The sequence below is a fragment of the Siphateles boraxobius genome, unplaced genomic scaffold, assembly GCF_051911475.1.
Source record: "Siphateles boraxobius isolate OS27281-9 unplaced genomic scaffold, OSU_SipBor_1 32, whole genome shotgun sequence".
In the NCBI taxonomy this organism is placed as follows: Eukaryota; Metazoa; Chordata; class Actinopteri; order Cypriniformes; family Leuciscidae; genus Siphateles; species Siphateles boraxobius.
In genome coordinates, this window is record NW_027508942.1 from 6,546,881 (window position 1) to 6,567,364 (window position 20,484).

Here is a 20,484-nt window from a genome sequence, read left to right on the forward strand (position 1 = left end):
TTAAGACTTGAGACTTGCTTGTGACTTGCACATGTGTGACTTACTCCCACCTCTGGTATATATATATGTATATACACACACACACACAGGTGAAACTCAAAAATCGTGCAACAGTTCATGTATTTCAGTAATTCAAATTTAAAGGTGAAACTATTTAGTATATATAACTAAATACTATATATATATAACTATATGATTATACTTTTCAGAGGGCCAACATTTCTGTATGTAAAAAACTTTATTGATTTCATGTAATATTCTGAGATTTTGAATTTGGGGTTTTCATAAACTGTAAGCCATAATCATCAGAATTATAACTTTTGCATGATATTCTAATTTAAGTATTGCATGATACTCTAATAAAGGTTTCGAGTTTCACCTGTTTGTTTGTATACATATATATATATATGTGTGTGTGTTTATATATATATATAAAAAACGTTAGTGACATCACTAACCCTAAAATTTACATATACCCCGCCCCCAGGAACACTTGACTTGACTTGTGAGGTAGAAGGACACAAGCTCTGGAAGCTCCGCCCCCTGTGCCGGGAGACACAGCGTGTTTTTGCTCACCCTCAAAAAGTGACGATTTTAACATGCTGTAAAAATATCTGTGGGGTATTTTGAGCTGAAACTTCACACACACACTCTGGGGACATCAGAGACTTATTTTACATCTTGTGAAAAGGGCATTATACCACCCTTTAATATGCATGCGGCTTCATCTTTATTTTAACAAAACACTGTTAAAAAGTAAATAAATAAATAAAAGGTAAGAAAAAACGAAAAGAAAATACAAAATTAAAATAAATACAAAGGTCCCTGACAGCGCTTCAGTAGATACACCACATACTAGTGCATTATGTCCATCAAACAAATGTGTTTCAGTAAGTGTGCAGTTCTGTCACCGCAGGTTCATGACCTTTCATCCAGTTCAGCGATCATCCTCAGAATTTGGCAAACATGCTTTTTCTTTTCTGTGATCTGCAAAATGTACTTAAACTAGAAATATTGCCACTTCTGAGTACTCTTAAATGTCTTTTGCAAAATGAAAAAGTGCTTTTCTTGATTTTACTTTTTGTTTTGTGTGAGTATCTCTGTGTGAATCTCTATGTGCTGCTGTATTGACTAGGTGTCTCTAAAATAAGATAGTGATAGCTCAGTGGGATTTACCTGGTTAAATAAAGGAGAAATAAATAAACTGGTCACGTGATGTTAGTATGCTTGAATACGGGTTCTTTACCTTGGCGAGCCACCATCACACTGGCCACGGTGTCGGGAATGCTGGTTCCCGCTGCCAGGAGCGTCATTCCCATGACTGTATCCGGGATTCCCAGCGTCTCACCTGAACAAAACAACAGGGCAGAACTTTACTCTCTTAGAAATTTTTTTTATGAAACATATGAAGGAACTCTTTTAAGGTTCTACATATAAAGCGCCTGACGGAAACCTTTAAGGTTCTACATATGAAGCACCTGACGGAACCCTTTAAGGTTCTACATATGAAGCGCCTGACGGAGCCCTTTAAGGTTCTACATATGAAGTGCTTGACTGAAACCTTTAAGGTTCTACATATAAAGCAACTGACGGAACCCTTTAAGGTTCTACATATGAAGCGCCTGACGGAGCCCTTTAAGGTTCTACATATGAAGTGCTTGACTGAAACCTTTAAGGTTCTACATATAAAGCAACTGACGGAACCCTTTAAGGTTCTACATATGAAGCGCCTGACGGAACCCTTTAAGGTTCTACATATGAAGCGCCTGACGGAACCCTTTAAGGTTCTACATATGAAGCGCCTGACGGAACCCTTTAAGGTTCTACATATGAAGCGCCTGACGGAACCCTTTAAGGTTCTACATATGAAGTGCCTGACGGAACCCTTTAAGGTTCTACATATGAAACGCCTGACGGAACCCTTTAAGGTTCTACATATGAAGCGCCTGACGGAACCCTTTAAGGTTCTACATATGAAGCGCCTGACGGAACCCTTTAAGGTTCTACATATGAAGCGCCTGACGGAACCCTTTAAGGTTCTACATATGAAGCGCCTGACGGAACCCTTTAAGGTTCTACATATGAAGCGCCTGACGGAGCCCTTTAAGGTTCTACATATGAAGTGCTTGACTGAAACCTTTAAGGTTCTACATATAAAGCAACTGACGGAACCCTTTAAGGTTCTACATATGAAGCGCCTGACGGAACCCTTTAAGGTTCTACATATGAAGCGCCTGACGGAACCCTTTAAGGTTCTACATATGAAGCGCCTGACGGAACCCTTTAAGGTTCTACATATGAAACGCCTGACGGAACCCTTTAAGGTTCTACATATGAAGCGCCTGACGGAACCCTTTAAGGTTCTACATATGAAGCGCCTGACGGAACCCTTTAAGGTTCTACATATGAAGCGCCTGACGGAACCCTTTAAGGTTCTACATATGAAGCGCCTGACGGAACCCTTTAAGGTTCTACATATGAAGCGCCTGACTGAAACCTTTAGGTTTCTAAATATGAAGTGCCTGACGGAAACCTTTAAGGTTCTACATATGAAGTGCCTGACGGAAACCTTTAAGTTTCTATATATGAAGTGCCTGACGGAACCCTTTAAGGTTCTACATATAAAGCACCTGACGGAACCCTTTAAGGTTCTACATATGAAGCGCCTGACGGAACCCTTTAAGGTTCTACATATGAAGTGCTTGACAGAAACCTTTAAGGTTCTACATATTAAGCAACTGACGGAACCCTTTAAGGTTCTACATATGAAGCGCCTGACGGAACCCTTTAAGGTTCTACATATGAAGCGCCTGACGGAACCCTTTAAGGTTCTACATATGAAGCGCCTGACGGAACCCTTTAAGGTTCTACATATGAAGCGCCTGACGGAACCCTTTAAGGTTCTACATATGAAACGCCTGACGGAACCCTTTAAGGTTCTACATATGAAGCGCCTGACGGAACCCTTTAAGGTTCTACATATGAAGTGCCTGACTGAAACCTTTAGGTTTCTAAATATGAAGTGCCTGACTGAAACCTTTAAGGTTCTACATATGAAGTGCCTGACGGAAACCTTTAAGTTTCTATATATGAAGTGCCTGACGGAACCCTTTAAGGTTCTACATATGAAGCGCCTGACGGAAACCTTTAAGGTTCTACATATGAAGCGCCTGACGGAACCCTTTAAGGTTCTACATATGAAGTGCCTGACGGAGCCCTTTAAGGTTCTACATATAAAGCACCTGACGGAGCCCTTTAAGGTTCTACACATAAAGCGCCTGACGGAAACCTTTAAGTTTCTATATATGAAGTGCCTGACGGAGCCCTTTAAGGTTCTACATATAAAGCGCCTGACGGAGCCCTTTAAGGTTCTACATATAAAGCGCCTGACGGAGCCCTTTAAGGTTCTACACATGAAGCACCTGACGGAGCCCTTTAAGGTTCTACATATGAAGCGCCTGACGGAGCCCTTTAAGGTTCTACATATGAAGTGCCTGACGGAAACCTTTAAGGTTCTACATATGAAGCGCCTGACGGAGCCCTTTAAGGTTCTACACATAAAGCGCCTGACGGAGCCCTTTAAGGTTCTACATATGAAGTGCTTGACTGAAACCTTTAAGGTTCTACATATGAAGCGCCTGATGGAACCCTTTAAGGTTCTACACATGAAGCGCCTGACGGAGCCCTTTAAGGTTCTACAGGGAACTACACTGCGACCAAAATGGTCGCATATGCGACCTTTTGAAATGCCATTGCGACCCTAATTTTTAATGGGTTGCAAATGTATCACCATTTGATTATTTTTGTACCTACCTAATGTTTTAGGCAATATGCTATGATTTACTATGAGCATTTATTAAAACAGAAATGTGTATTTTAAGAATGCGTTTTATAACGCGCTCTGAGCATTCAACACATCAAGTTGGCTTCGCGGATTCGCGCTTGTTTAACTGAGAGAACGAGCAGAGAGAGTGAAAGCCCCAGTCGCGCGCGCGCTCTCTCTCCCTCCCTCGCTCATAATAATGAATTAAGTTGACTGAATATCTTTGAGAATACACGATGGTAAAAGGTCGGAAGACCGAAGTTTTTTTTTCTGAACTACCACTGGTTGTGAATTGTGCTAAAATAACGTTGCCTCATCTTCTCTGAAAAGCTTTCCACACATTCAGATGGCATAAACCACTCTTTCAATAAACAAAACAAAAAATCTATCTGGTGATGAAATGTTTTCTGTGTTGAGACAAATCTTGTGCGATGTCCTAAACTGCCTGGATAATCACACAACGTGTGCCGTGGTCCGTTAATGACACGTCCGATTCGCGAACTGACTCCTTTGAACCGATTCACTTTAATGAATGGTTAAAATAACAACTGATCTGTCCAACACTGAACTCAAGAGTCATTCTAGAATGATTCATTCTTTCCAAGTAGAGCTATTCAAGTCATCTGGTGAAAATGTTTTTATATCGCAATATATATCGCAGAAAAATCAAATATCGCAATGTCATTTTTTTACCAATATCGTGCAGCCCTACTGTAAATTCTGTGGGCCTTCAATTGCAGGACTGTCCAAATTTGTAACTGCGTCAAAACAATTCAAACACGAATCATTGAAGCTTCACAATGACATATTATATTTATTTTACTTTTCCTTAAGAGTTCAGAAGTCTGCCCATCTGTGCCAACCATAGCATGGTGAAATCCAAAAGAAATTAATTTAGCACTTTATTGGACAAAGGACAAAGTTTTTCAAACAGCGACAACATACCGACACAGTGCGATCTGTGTTTGTGTTTGGAGCTCCGTCGAATTGATTCATTAATCGCTGATTTTCTTCTTTACCACTCATTTATAAACAAGCACTTTCTATTTTTATATCATGTGAACTTATCCTCGACACTATTCCTTATAAAAAACAATCGGATTGCTTTGATATCGCTACTTAGATCCAACTTTCCGAATCTCGGCTACTAGCCTTTAGCCCGCTAGCATTTCACGCGTGGCCTCGCGCCTATCGACCCTCTCATTTTACACCCGTTTGACTGAAAGGATACGTGTTATATCCATCATTTCAGTCCTAAATTAGTAGTGATATTGGTAGTATCACTACTAATTTACTGTTCATCTGTTATAATGGCGAACATATCGGATGTGTGTCTAACGTTACCTCTGAGTGCAGGTGAGGACACATTCGAGCTGGTTTCGGTACGATTGGAGCTGGAGTCGGTGGAGAAACAGATCCGCGTTCTGCTGGTGAAGCAAGCCGAGCTGCGAGATCGGCGATCAACGCTCGAAACATCACGCGCCGATGCTCACAAGTCAGTGGTTAGTAACTTTTTGACTCCGACTTCGTCTACTCCGTGCGTTTCTCTGCCCAGGAGGACGCGATCATCTCTGCCTTCATTCACTCCGGCACCGAGGCAACACCACGGACCCTGGGTGATCCCACAGCGGAAGACACGAGCCAGGACCAGACCAAGGACTTCCCCCCCCCTCCCGGTCTTCGAGATCTCCACCCGGAACCGCTTCTCCCCTCTTCGCGAGCCGGAACGTGACGCCGCCGTGATCATCGGCACTTCCATGGTCCGTCATGTCCGTGCTACCTCAGGTAAGCGTAAGGTGCGCACTCACTGTTTTCCTGGTGCTCGTGTTCTTGATGTCGCCGCACAGATTCCCGAGATCCTGAACGGTGACGAGCGCGTCGGAGCTGTGGTCCTACACGCCGGGACGAACGACATCAGGCTGCGGCAGACGGAGGTTCTGAAGAAGGACTACAGAAGCCTGATCGAGACGGTTCGCAGCACATCGCCTGAAGCAACTATCATCGTGTCTGGACCGCTTCCCACGTACCGACTAGGACAAGAAAGGTTCAGTAGATTATTTGCTCTAAATGAATGGTTAATGTCATGGTGTAATGAACAGAAACTGCTCTTTGTAAATAATTGGAATCTGTTCTGGGAGCGACCTAGGCTCTACCGTGCTGATGGCCTGCACCCCAGCAGAATCGGAGCGGCTGTTCTGTCCGACAACATCTCCAAGACGTTACACACCATATGACTAGTAAGTCAAAGTCCAAATCACAGTCTTTGCTGTCCCAACTTAATTGATATAAGTAGTGTAGAACATTATATAGAAACTGTGTCTATTCCTCGCTTAGTGAGGCCAAACAATAAATCTAGTGTAGGATCTAGCAAAAATCTTATTGTAATTAAACCAGAAAATCTAAATATCAGTGAACAAAAACAATTTCTAAAGCTAGGTCTTCTAAACATTAGATCGCTCACACCTAAGGCGGTTATTGTAAATGAAATGGTCACAGATAATAGTTTCGATGTACTTTGCCTTACTGAAACCTGGCTTAAACCAAATGATTATTTCGGTCTAAATGAGTCTACTCCACCAGGATACTGTTATAAGCATGAGCCCCGTCTGATCGGTCGTGGCGGCGGGGTTGCAACAATCTATAGAGATATTCTTAATGTTACTCAGAAAACAGGTCACAGGTTTAATTCGTTTGAAGTACTTGTGCTAAATGTTACGCTCTTAGATGCAAGAAACAAATCCATATTATCTCTAGCCTTGGCTACCCTATATAGACCTCCAGGGCCCTATGCTGATTTCCTAAAAGAGTTTGCATACTTTCTCTCAGATCTATTGGTCAATGTCGATAAAGCAATAATTGTTGGAGACTTTAACATACACGTAGATAATACAAATGATGCGTTAGGGACTGCGTTTACAGATTTATTAAACTCCTTTGGGGTCACGCAAAACGTCAGCGGTCCCACTCATCGTCTAAATCATACACTAGATTTAATTATATCATATGGAACCAATCCAACTGATATAAATATTATACCGCAAAGTGATGATCTCACTGATCATTACATGGTAACTTGTATAATACGTACTGCTGAAATTTGTCACGTTGCGCAACGTTATCGACCAGGCAGAACAATCCTTCCAACCACTATAGATAGATTCTCAAATAGCTTACCTGATCTATCTCAGCTGCGCAGTGCACCCAAACAAACAGATGAACTAGAGGAAATGACTAGCAGTTTGAGCACCATGTTCTCTAGTACACTAGATATTGTTGCACCAATTAGATTAAAAAAGGTAAGAGAGAAAACTAAAGCACCATGGTACAACAGTGCTACGCATGCAATCAAGAGAGAAACTCGTAACTTAGAGCGTAAATGGAAACAAACTAATTTAGAGGTCTTTAGAATCGCGTGGAAAGACAGTATGTCACGTTATAAAAAGGCTCTAAAAGCAGCAAGGGCTGAGCATCTCCGCAAACTAATAGAAAATAACCAAAATAATCCAAGGTTTTTATTCAACACCGTGGCTAGACTAACAAATAAACAAACATCACCAGAGCAAAATATTCCATTACAATATAGTAGTAATGATTTTATGAATTACTTCAATGAGAAAATAGAAAGCATCCGAAACACAATTGTAAATATACAATCCTCTATGATGTCTTATGATTCAGCCTCAATTATGGCCCCTCTAGAACAACTACACCGATTTACAACTATAGGACAGGAAGAGCTAAATAAACTTATCATTGCATCGAAACCAACAACATGTTTATTAGATCCAATACCCACTAAACTACTGAAAGAAGTGTTACCTGTAGTCGAAGAGCCTCTTCTTAATATTATTAACTCGTCTTTATTTTTAGGTCATGTTCCAAAAATATTCAAGCTGGCAGTAATAAAACCTCTCATTAAGAAACCGCAATTAGATCCAAATAACTTAGCAAATTACAGACCCATCTCAAATCTTCCATTTATGTCTAAAATACTAGAAAAAATTGTGTCCGCTCAATTGTGCTCTTTCTTACAAGAAAATGATATCTATGAAAAATTCCAGTCGGGATTCAGACCGCATCATAGCACAGAAACTGCGCTAGTTAAAATTACAAATGATTTACTTTTAGCTTCTGACCAAGGCTGTATCTCAATACTAGTTCTACTCGATCTAAGCGCTGCGTTCGACACTATCGATCATAAAATACTCCTGGATCGACTACAAAACTACACTGGTGTTCAGGGACAGGCATTAAGCTGGTTTAGATCTTACTTATCAGACCGTTACCATTTTGTCTGTCTAAATGGGGAAAAATCAAAGATAACGTCAGTAGACTATGGAGTGCCGCAAGGATCGGTGTTAGGCCCTCTGCTATTCTCAATATATATGCTGCCACTTGGTAATATTATAAGAAAACATGGAATTAATTTCCACTGTTATGCTGATGACACTCAATTATATATCTCATCACGACCAGATGAAAACACTAACTTATCTAAATTGACAGAGTGTCTAAATGATATAAAATGCTGGATGACGTGTAATTTCCTGCTATTAAATTCAGATAAAACGGAGGTACTACTTATTGGTCCAAAAAACTACCCACAAAATCCCTTACAATACAACTTTAATTTAGAAGGATGTCCTGTTACTTTGTCCACTACAGTAAAAGACCTGGGTGTTATACTAGACCGCAACTTGACTTTCGAAAATCATATTTCATATATTACAAGAACAGCCTTTTTCCACCTTAGAAACATTGCTAAGCTACGCAACATGCTATCTGTTTCTGATGCAGAAAAGTTAGTTCATACTTTCATGACCTCGAGACTAGATTACTGTAATGCTTTATTAGCTGGCTGTCCTACATCCTCAATTAACAAGCTACAGTTAGTGCAAAATGCAGCTGCTAGAGTTCTTACTAGATCAAGAAAATATGATCATATAACACCTATTTTATCATCTCTACACTGGTTACCTATTAAGTTACGTATCAATTACAAAGTATTCCTACTGACCTATAAAGCCCTAAATGGTTTAGCTCCTGTGTATTTAACAGACCTTCTATCGCCATACAATCCATCGCGCTCTTTAAGATCACTAAATTCGAGGCTTCTGGTCATTCCTAGGATATCTAAGTCCACTAAAGGAGGGAGGGCGTTCTCGCATTTAGCTCCTAAACTCTGGAATAGCCTTCCTGATATTGTACGAGCCTCAGACTCGCTGTCCCAGTTTAAAACTAGATTAAAGACACATCTCTTTGACCAAGCATTCACTTAATGCTTAACCTTTGATACTGCTGAATCGGTTCGAATGCATTAACATTATGAACATCAGCTATGCTAATTATTTCCCATCTGCCTTTCTGCTGTTATCTCGGGACGCTAGTCCCGAGGTAAATAGCGTTCGTCAGCTCCAGTTTGTATCCAGCCTCTCACGGAGACTTCAGATGCCCCAACGCCTGTGAAGAGACGACTCGACGCCTGTGAAGAGACGACTCAAAGCCGGCGATATGTTATGCCATAAATTAATACTTGATTAACTAACTGTATTTTTCTATGTACATTTCCGAAATGCAATTTCTGTAAAGCTGCTTTGAGACAATGTGTATTGTGAAAAGCGCTATACAAATAAATTTGAATTGAATTGAATTGAATTGAATTATTGTGTAGGCTACTGTATTTTCTATTGCAGTAAATCTATCCCCAACCATTTTTAAAGAAAACAAGAAGGCATGTGTTTTAAAAGATGGAGAGTAAAATAAAAAGCACATCTGTATGCAATACAGTTTCACTATTGGTCATTATTATCCAGAGCGGCTTACTATATAAATAATTTGTGCGACCAAATCATGTTTTGCGCTAGTAACTGAAAAAGTTAGTAGCGCAAGTGCCACCAGTGGAAAATGTTAGTGTAGTTCCCTGTTCTACATATGAAGCGCCTGACGGAGCCCTTTAAGGTTCTACATATGAAGCGCCTGACGGAGCCCTTTAAGGTTCTACATATGAAGCGCCTGACGGAGCCCTTTAAGGTTCTACATATGAAGCGCCTGACGGAGCCCTTTAAGGTTCTACATATGAAGCGCCTGACGGAGCCCTTTAAGGTTCTACATATGAAGCGCCTGACGGAGCCCTTTAAGGTTCTACATATGAAGCGCCTGACGGAGCCCTTTAAGGTTCTACATATGAAGCGCCTGACGGAACCCTTTAAGGTTCTACATATGAAGCGCCTGACGGAGCCCTTTAAGGTTCTACATATGAAGCGCCTGACGGAACCCTTTAAGGTTCTACATATGAAGCGCCTGACGGAACCCTTTAAGGTTCTACATATGAAACGCCTGACGGAGCCCTTTAAGGTTCTACATATGAAGCGCCTGACGGAAACCTTTAAGGTTCTACATATGAAGTGCCTGACGGAAACCTTTAAGTTTCTTTATATGAAGTGCCTGACGGAAACCTTTAAGGTTCTACATATGAAGCGCCTGACGGAACCCTTTAAGGTTCTACATTTGAAGTGCCTGACGGAGCCCTTTAAGGTTCTACATATAAAGTGCCTGACGGAAACCTTTAAGGTTCTACATATGAATTGCCTGATGGAACCCTTTAAGGTTCTACACATAAAGCGCCTGACGGAGCCCTTTAAGGTTCTACATATGAAGCGTCTGACGGAGCCCTTTAAGGTTCTACATATGAAGCGCCTGATGGAGCCCTTTAAGGTTCTACATATGAAGCGCCTGACGGAACCCTTTAAGGTTCTACATATGAAGTGCCTGACGGAGCCCTTTAAGGTTCTACATATGAAGTGCCTGACGGAAACCTTTAAGGTTCTACATATGAATTGCCTGATGGAACCCTTTAAGGTTCTACACATAAAGCGCCTGACGGAGCCCTTTAAGGTTCTACATATGAAGCGTCTGACGGAGCCCTTTAAGGTTCTACATATGAAGTGCCTGACGGAGCCCTTTAAGGTTCTACATATGAAGTGCCTGACGGAAACCTTTAAGGTTCTACATATGAATTGCCTGATGGAACCCTTTAAGGTTCTACACATAAAGCGCCTGACGGAGCCCTTTAAGGTTCTACATATAAAGCGCCTGACGGAGCCCTTTAAGGTTCTACATATGAAGCGCCTGATGGAGCCCTTTAAGGTTCTACATATGAAGCGCCTGACGGAGCCCTTTAAGGTTCTACATATGAAGTGCCTGACGGAGCCCTTTAAGGTTCTACATATGAAGTGCCTGACGGAAACCTTTAAGGTTCTACATATGAAGTGCCTGACGGAGCCCTTTAAGGTTCTACATATGAAGTGCTTGACAGAAACCTTTAAGGTTCTACATATAAAGCACCTGATGTTCTTCACCCATATGGAGTGTGTTTGACCCTGTTTCTCTTCTATCTCTCAGAGAAATTGTTGATCATTTGAAACCTTCCTTCTGCTCTCTTGATGTTCTCTCTCCGCGTATCTTGAAACAAACTTTGGATTCGGTTGGAACATGTTTGGTGTCTCTAATGAATAAATTCTTGAGCACAGGGACTATCCCTGATACACTAAAACAAGCTACTGTTACACCTTTGCTCAAGAAACCTTCACTTGATGTTAGGGATTTTAATAACTTTCAACCTATTTCTACCCTTCCTTTTATTACAAAAGCATTGGAGAAAACGGTTCTGAATCAACTCCAATCTCATCTTAGTGCAAATCAAATTCTTGAAACTTTCCAGTCTGGTTTTAAGCCTCTGCACAGCACAGAGTCTGCTCTTTTAAGGGTTTCTAATGATATACTGTTAGCAACCGATGCTGGTGACTCTGTGATCCTAATACTGTTAGACTTAACCTCGGCCTTTGATACAGTTGATCATAAAACTCTGTTATACCGACTAGAATGCTCTGTGGGCATCCAGGGAACTGTCCTCAGCTGGTTTAGATCTTATCTAACAAATAGAAGTTTCTCTGTTAAACTGGGTAATTTTTCTTCCTCGCCAGCTCAACTCTCCTGTGGAGTGCCGCAGGGGTCTATTCTCGCACCCATTCTTTTTTCCATATATTTACTTCCTCTGGGCTCCATTTTCAGAAAGCATGGCATATCATTTGACTGCTATGCAGATGATACACAAATTTATTTCCCTCTGAAACGCAACAAAGATACTGCACTAAAATGTCTTTTTGCATGCATAGAGGAAGTAAAAATGTGGTTTTCTCAAAACTTCTTATTTATGAATGAATCCAAGACCGAGGTTATAGTCTTTGGCCCCCATGACAACTATAATAGCAGCAACATTGATCTGGACTATCTTGATCCAAAGTCATCTTGCATTAAGAACCTAGGTGTTCTCTGGGATCAAAACCTGAAATTTGAAAAACAAATCAATGTGGTGATTAGTTCTTGCTTTTTTCAGTTACGTCTTCTCTCTAAAATTAAATCCTCCCTTTCTGAGAAAACACTAGAGATTGCAATCCATGCGCTCATTACATCGCGGTTGGACTATTGCAACTCTCTCTACTTCGGCATACCCAAACAGTCTATTGCGCGTCTCCAATTAGTACAGAACGCTGCTGCAAAGTTCCTCAAAAGAAAACGCAAATTTGATCATGTTTCACCTATCTTAAAATCTCTGCATTGGCTACCTGTGCATTTTAGAATCGAGTTTAAAATTCTTTTATTTGTTTTTAAATCCGTAAATAATCTGGCACCGAGCTATTTGTCTGAGCTACTCTGTCCACACAACCCCACACGAAACCTGAGGTCTGGTGATCAGAGACTTCTGTCTGTCCCCAGATATAGGTTAAAGAATAGAGGGGACAGAGCCTTTGCTGTTGCTGGCCCTAGGCTGTGGAACAGCCTTCCGGTTTACATCAGAGCTGCTCAATCTGTAACTGTTTTTAAATCCTCTCTTAAAACCTATTTTTTTTCTTTAGCTTTTAATTCATTGTGAGCTTCTGTCATGATTGTGTGGTTTGTCTTTGTTCTTTATCTTGTGTATTGTTCAGCACTTTGGTCAGCCCTGTTTGCTGTGTTTAAATGTGCTATATAAATAAATACAAACTTGAAACTTGATGGAACCTTTTAAGATTCTACATATGAAGCGCCTGATAGATTGTAACCTTTTCTTCTAAGAGTGCAGATTCAATATTTCTCAGAAATGTAATTGTTCATGGTATTTTGATGTTATTTACATTTTTATTTTAAATACAAAAAAGTCACTAATACAAAATTTGTAAAAGTTCTTGACAGTTTTAATGTTATTTTTGTATTTTCTTACACATTATACCATTACGGTATATGTTTACAAAATATAAGCTTATTATTAAGTAAAATACGCTTTTTTTAAATAAAAATAAACTATTTCAAAATGTATTTATTTAAAAAATATATACATTTTTAAAGTTATTTTATCACGCTACTTAATTAAAAATTCAAGTTTTTAAAAAAAAAAAACATGATGATTTCTTGGGGTTTTACCATTTAACAACTTTGTTCTGATATCAAAACATGTTTCTGATAATGTCAGATACAGTCCTCTCTGTGATGAAATCCCGGTATCCTCATGTTACACAACACCTCAAAAACCTGAAGCAGCCAGAGGTGTCAAAAGTATTCACATTCGTTACTCAAGTAGAAGTATAGATACTAGGGTTTAAAAAGACTTCTGTAGAAGTTAAAGTATCAACTCAACCTTTTTACTCAAGTAAAAGTGTAAAAGTAACTGGTTTCAAAACTACTTAAAGTATAAAAGTAAAAGTAATGCAAAGAAAAAAATGCCATTAAGGACAAAAGCTTAGGCCGCACCACAGGGGCACTATACCACCTCCTCAAAACAACATGTTTATAGCCATGACTATAACGTTATATTAAAATGTTAATGTTGAAAAATTTGGGATCCACTACCTGTTTCAGCCGCATATATGCCCATAGAAAATGAATTTCATTCCAATTTCCATTTTAGTAAAATGCAAATACATTAAAGAACCATATGTGTGTACTACTGAGCATTAACATGTGTTTCATGGAGAGGAAGATATGATGACTAGTAGCCTATAAGTATTGTAATGGTGCAAAAAGTCAAACTTCAGAGGCATGTTATCATCGAAATGGTTTATGTTTATACTTCTCTTTAAGGGCTGGGGACATCCACAGAAGTGGAGGAATCCGGAAATTAATAGGATAATGTATTAAGGGTTTTAGTCTATATTGACCTTAACAAATACGTTAATTCATTAATTCTGTAATGTTAAAGGTAACTAATAAGACAAGGAGTCAGTTTAACAGAGACTTAACTTTACTCCGTTTATAGTGCAATGCAATAGTGCAATACTGTCTTGTTGCTTGCTTTTTAAAGAAGCCAAACACGTCGGCATCTTTCATTAAAAGGATATAGTTCACCCAAAAATGAAAATCATTTAGGCTACTCACTCTCAAGTTGTTTCAAACCAGTTTCTTTCTTCTGCTGAACACAAAAGAAGATATTTTGAAGAATGTCGATAACCAAACAGTTGATGATAGCCATTGACTTCCATTGTAGGAAAAAAAAAAAATACTATGGAAGTCAATGGCTACAATCAACTGTTTAGTTATCGACATTCTTCAAAATATCTTCTTTTGTGTTCAGCAGAAGAAAGAAACTGGTTTGAAACAACTTGAGAGTGAGTAACTGATGACAGAATTTTCATTTTTAAATAAGTGAACTTATCCCTTTAACAGAAATTTACTGTTGGCATGTTTTGCATCAATACTGTCAAGTTTGTCCTGTTGGACACGACACACAGCAATACTGTCAAGTGTCATTGTGTCATTGTGTCATTGTGTCATTGCTCTGAGACATGTTCTCAGCGTCTTAAGTGCACTGAAACTACTTTCAGTCCAGCTGATGAGACTGGGATGACAAGGTTTCAACTTGATCCAACAGGCCCCTCATTTCAACAGACCAAGCAATGTTATTATCATGTTTTATAGGGACTTTCCATACAATGATTTTTATACTGTACAAACTGTGTATTCTACCCCCCTACACTAACCCTGTCACAGATAACTTTCTGCATTTTCAAAAAACATCACTTAGTCTGATTTATAAGCCGTTTTCAAATAAAAATTTTAAAAAATCCCGACAAGGATTTCGGATATTGCTATCTTTATGGGGATATTTTGATCCTATAATGTAGGGTTACACACACACACACACACACACACACACACACACACACACACACACTCTCTCTCTCTCTCTCTCTCACACACACACACACACACACACACACTCTCTCTCTCTCTCTCTCTCTCTCACACACACACACACACACTCTCTCTCTTTCTCTCTCTCTCTCTCTCTCTCTCTCACACACACACACACACACTCTCTCTCTCTCTCTCTCACACACACACTCTCGATTATGTTTGCCACTTATCCCGCGATTGTCTTACAGTACTATATTGTAAAAACGGCTGTCCCCAAATCAATATTTGACGCGATTTGCCCCGTATTCTTGAGCAGAGAACTGTTGGTTTCTCCGTCACTTACCGCATCTAGGTTTCCTAATTCCTTCGGATGAGTTTTGCCGCTTCACACAACCAAATGTAACAGCCTCTCACAAGTTAGAAAGAAAACACAGAGCCAATCAGTTTGTCGATGTTCAGGAGGCGGGACTCAGATCTATTAAACGTATGTGTAATTGGCCATTTTTTGAACGATGACAACCCGAAATGAAATAGGAGTAACGAGGCTATTTATAAAATGTAAGGAGTAGAACGTACAGATAATTGCGTGAAAATGTAAGGAGTAGAAGTAAAAAGTCGGCTGAAAAATAATTACTCAAGTAGAAATTTTGGGTATCTATACTTTACTTAAGTAATGTAACGAAGTATTTGTACTTCATTACTTGACACCTCTGGAAGCAGCACAACTGTTTTCAACATTGATAATAATCATAAATGTTTCTTGAGCATCAAATCATCATATTATATTGATTTCTGAAGGATCATGTGACACTGAAGACTGGAGTAATATTTAACAATTTTTAGTGCATGTTTGATCAAACACAAGCAGCCATGGTGAGCAGAAGAGACTCGTTCAAAACCTTTTGACCAGTAGTGAAATATAAAGCAAAAGATTAATTTAAAAAATGTTCCTTTACACTTTATTTTAAGGTGTCTGTCCGTTACAGTGTAATTATTTAAGTACTGAGTAATATTAATTAACCACATGTACTTATAGGATTAGGATAGCATGTAATTATGCATGATTTACTGTTATTACTATGGTATAAAGTGTTCTTTAATTTTCCAAAATTCACTGTACATTTGCTAACACTTTATTTTACATTGTCCTTCTTACATGTACTTACCATAGTAATACCAGTAAATTATGCATAATTTCATGCAACTAACGCTCAACCAAATCCTAACCCTATAGTGAGTGACACCTTAAAATAAAGTGTAACCAAAAATTTTTTCTTCTCCTGAGCATGTGACCGCATCGCAGGATCTCCGAGCTCAGAAGTTCAACCTCCCCGAGTGAGTGCCGTCCAGCTCGTTCTCTCCCAGTACCTGCTCTTCAGAGTCGGCTCTAAAGCTCATGTGAAGCTGTGTGACCGTGTGCAGGATAATAATCCTATTATATGCGGCTGCATCACATGGTTTCTCACGGCCCTGTGGGGTTCAGAGAACGCAGGGGCCGACAGCATCATAATCCTTCAGGATACAGCGCTGGCATTTCAGGAATGGACTCAGGGAGCATGTGACCCGTCTGTGTGTGACCCACTCAAACCCTGAACGTCTGCAGTGCAACTAGATGACGACTGAGGTCGGGAACACGTGCTGGATCAATGCTAAATAACACATCAGAGACATTACTAACTGAAATTAAAGCCATAATCTATATTTCTCTACAAAACTGACAATATTTAGATGGAACAAAAGCCACTATTTAAATCTCTATTTACAAAACCGACAATATTTAAATCGATAAATAGAACAAAAACAACATTTAAATCTCTAAATGGAACAAAACTGACATTATTTAAATTTATAATCGAACAAAACCGACAATATTTAAATCGATAAATAGAACAAAAACAACAATACAGATCCTTCTCAAAAAATTAGCATATTGTGATAAAGTTCATTATTTTCCATAATGTAATGATAAAAATTAAACTTTCATATATTTTAGATTAATTGCACACCAACTGAAATATTTCAGGTCTTTTATTGTTTTAATACTGATGATTTTGGCATACAGCTCATGAAAACCCAAAATTCCTGTCTCAAAAAATTAGCATATTTCAGCCGACCAATAAAAGAAGTGTTTTTAATAAATAAATAAAAAAGTCAATCTTCAAATAATTATGTTCAGTTATGCACTCAATAGTCAATACTTGGTCGGGAATCCTTTTGCAGAAATGACTGCTTCAATGCGGCGTGGCATGGAGGCAATCAGCCTGTGGCACTGCTGAGGTGTTATGGAGGCCCAGGATGCTTCGATAGCGGCCTTAAGCTCATCCAGAGTGTTGGGTCTTGCGTCTCTCAACTTTCTCTTCACAATATCCCACAGATTCTCTATGGGGTTCAGGTCAGGAGAGTTGGCAGGCCAATTGAGCACAGTAATACCATGGTCAGTAAACCATTTACCAGTGGTTTTGGCACTGTGAGCAGGTGCCAGGTCGTGCTGAAAAATGAAATCTTCATCTCCATAAAGCTTTTCAGCAGATGGAAGCATGAAGTGCTCCAACATCTCCTGATAGCTAGCTGCATTGACCCTGCCCTTGATAAAACACAGTGGACCAACACCAGCAGCTGACATGGCACCGCAGACCATCACTGACTGTGGGTACTTGACACTGGACTTCAGGCATTTCGGCATTTCCTTCTCCCCAGTCTTCCTCCAGACTCTGGCACCTTGATTTCCGAATGACATGCAAAACTGAGCAACAGTCCAGTGCTGCTTCTCTGTAGCCCAGGTCAGGCGCTTCTGCCGCTGTTTCTGGTTCAAAAGTGGCTTGACCTGGGGAATGCGGCACCTGTAGCCCATTTCCTGCACACGCCTGTGCACGGTGGCTCTGGATGTTTCTACTCCAGACTCAGTCCACTGCTTCCGCAGGTCCCCAAGGTCTGGAATCGGTCCTTATCCACAATCTTCCTCAGGGTCCGGTCACCTCTTCTCGTTGTGCAGCGTTTTTTGCCACACTTTTTCCTTCTCACAGACTTCCCACTGAGGTGCCTTGATACAGCACTCTGGGAACAGCCTATTTGTTCAGAAATTTCTTTGTGTCTTACCCTCTTGCTTGAGGGTGTCAATGATGGCCTTCTGGACAGCAGTCAGGTCGGCAGTCTTACCCATGATTGCGGTTTTGAGTAATGAAACAGGCTGGGAGTTTTTAAAAGCCTCAGGAATCTTTTGCAGGTGTTTAGAGTTAATTAGTTGATTCAGATGATTAGGTTAATAGCTCGTTTAGAGACCCTTTTCATGATATGCTAATTTTTTGAGATAGGAATTTTGGGTTTTCATGAGCTGTATGCCAAAATCATCAGTATTAAAACAATAAAAGACCTGAAATATTTCAGTTGGTGTTCAATGAATCTAAAATATACGAAAGTTTAATTTTTATCATTACATTATGGAAAATAATGAACTTTATCACAATATGCTAATTTTTTGAGAAGGACCTGTATTTAAATCTCTAAATAGAACAAAACTGACAATATTTAAATCTCTAAATGGAACAAAACTGACAGTATTTAAATTTATAATCGAACAAAACCGACAATATTTAAATATCTAAATAGAACAAAAACGACAATATTTAAATTTATAATCGAACAAAACCGACAATATTTAAATATCTAAAAAGAACAAAAACGACAATATTTAAATCTCTAAATGGAACAAAACTGACAATATTTAAATCTCTAAATAGAACAAAAACGACAATATTTAAATATCTATTTACAAAACAGACAATATTTAAATCTCTAAATAGAACAAAAACGACAATATTTAAATCTCTAAATGGAACAAAACTGACAATATTTAAATTTATAATCGAACAAAAACGACAATATTTAAATTTATAATCGAACAAAACTGCCAATATTTAAATTTCTAAATGGAACAAAACTGACAATATTTAAATTTATAATCGAACAAAAACGACAATATTTAAATTGATAAATAGAACAAAAATAATATTTAAATCTCTAAATAGAACAAAAACAACAATATTTAAATTTATAATCGAACAAAACCGCCAATATTTAAATTTATAATCGAACAAAACCGCCAATATTTAAATCTCTTAATTGTCTTAATCTCAGTAGATTTTCAGTTTTTATTGCTGCACTGATATTGTTCTATACAACACAAAATATTTAGATCTAAATCCAGAGGAGCACTTGTATCATCATTATATCTCACTATGTATATATATATATATATATGTACACATAGAACTCTATGACTTTCTGTAAAGATGCTTTGAAAACGTGTACTGTGAAAAGTGCTACGCTAATAAATTTGACTTAGCTTAGCTAGCAATGCAAAGGTGGTGGGGTGGTGATGGCGCAGTGGTTAAGACACATGCCTTTGGTGTGAGAGACCCGGGTTCGAATCCACTGTGAGACACCAATGTGTCCCTGAGCAAGACACTTAACCTAGTTAACCCTAGTTGCTCCAGAGGCGTGCGACCTCTGACATATATAGCAATTGTTAGTCGCTTTGGATAAAAGCGTCAGCTAAATGAATAAATGTAAATGTAAATGTAAGGTTGCTGGTTTGATTCCCAGGACACACACACAGCATTAATGCAGTTCAGAAGAGCACTCTTACCCAAGACAGTGACCATCCACACCAGGACGTATGTGAAGGCGGAGATCCAGACGGCAGACATCAGGAACGTGATCATGTACCACTTCCTCCAGAAGCGTCTCCTGCAGTCGGGAATGGTCAGGAACAGCAACACGATGGCCGGCAGAGACAAAACCCACAGGATCCGCTTCAGGTCGTGTTCGGGCATCGTGAACACACTCTTCTGCTCTGAGAGAGAAACGTGCAAACGTGAGGCTGCCGTTCACACTCAACACACTCGTGTGTTTTCTGAAATTTCCCGGCTTTCCGTGTTTTCACTGTTATACGGTAGGGGGCGCTATTACACATCTTCTGTAAGAGTACAGAATCCCCTGATCAAAAAGATGCAGAAATAAGCGATTGAAGCATTGCTGACGCACATGTAAAATACGTGATCATCAAACAGCATATATATCAAAACTGCCTAATATTACTGAACGAATAATGCATTTATATAATGCTTTTATAAAAAATGTCGAAATGGACGGGTTATGGGACTGTGAAGCTTTGAGGGTGTTGATGGACTCGATCTACTCCATCTGTGTTTAGATCCTCATTCTGAATCCCATTCGGACAAAGTCTTTTACAAGAACCTGATTTTCTCCGCCTTTTACTCAAAAAACATTTTATTCCAGCTTCGTGCAGTCTTTTTCATCAACACTTTAATGTGGGTAAGTTTCATTAAAAACCTACATTTTGTTTTGTTTAAAATTAGAGGGTTGTGTTCTTTCTTTTGATATATTGCATATTCAGAATTCATAACAAAAAATATTCGGAGGGCCGTGACATTTTAGTCAAAATGGTCAAAAACGCTGGCGGTGGCTGGCAA

At 39.3% G+C, this 20,484-nt stretch overlaps 1 protein-coding gene across 2 annotated transcripts in view; it reads right to left on the minus strand.

The window, feature by feature from the left end:
* Positions 1 to 20,484, minus strand: part of slc24a5 (solute carrier family 24 member 5) — a 34,476-nt gene that overhangs the window by 3,447 nt on the left and 10,545 nt on the right. For both annotated transcript variants that reach the window (XM_077194677.1, XM_077194678.1), the window contains exons 7-8: positions 19,638 to 19,844; positions 1,247 to 1,348 (exon numbers count right to left, since the gene is read on the minus strand). In XM_077194677.1, coding sequence (XP_077050792.1) covers positions 1,247 to 1,348; positions 19,638 to 19,844 — 309 coding nt within the window. The remainder of the gene's footprint in view (positions 1 to 1,246; positions 1,349 to 19,637; positions 19,845 to 20,484) is intronic.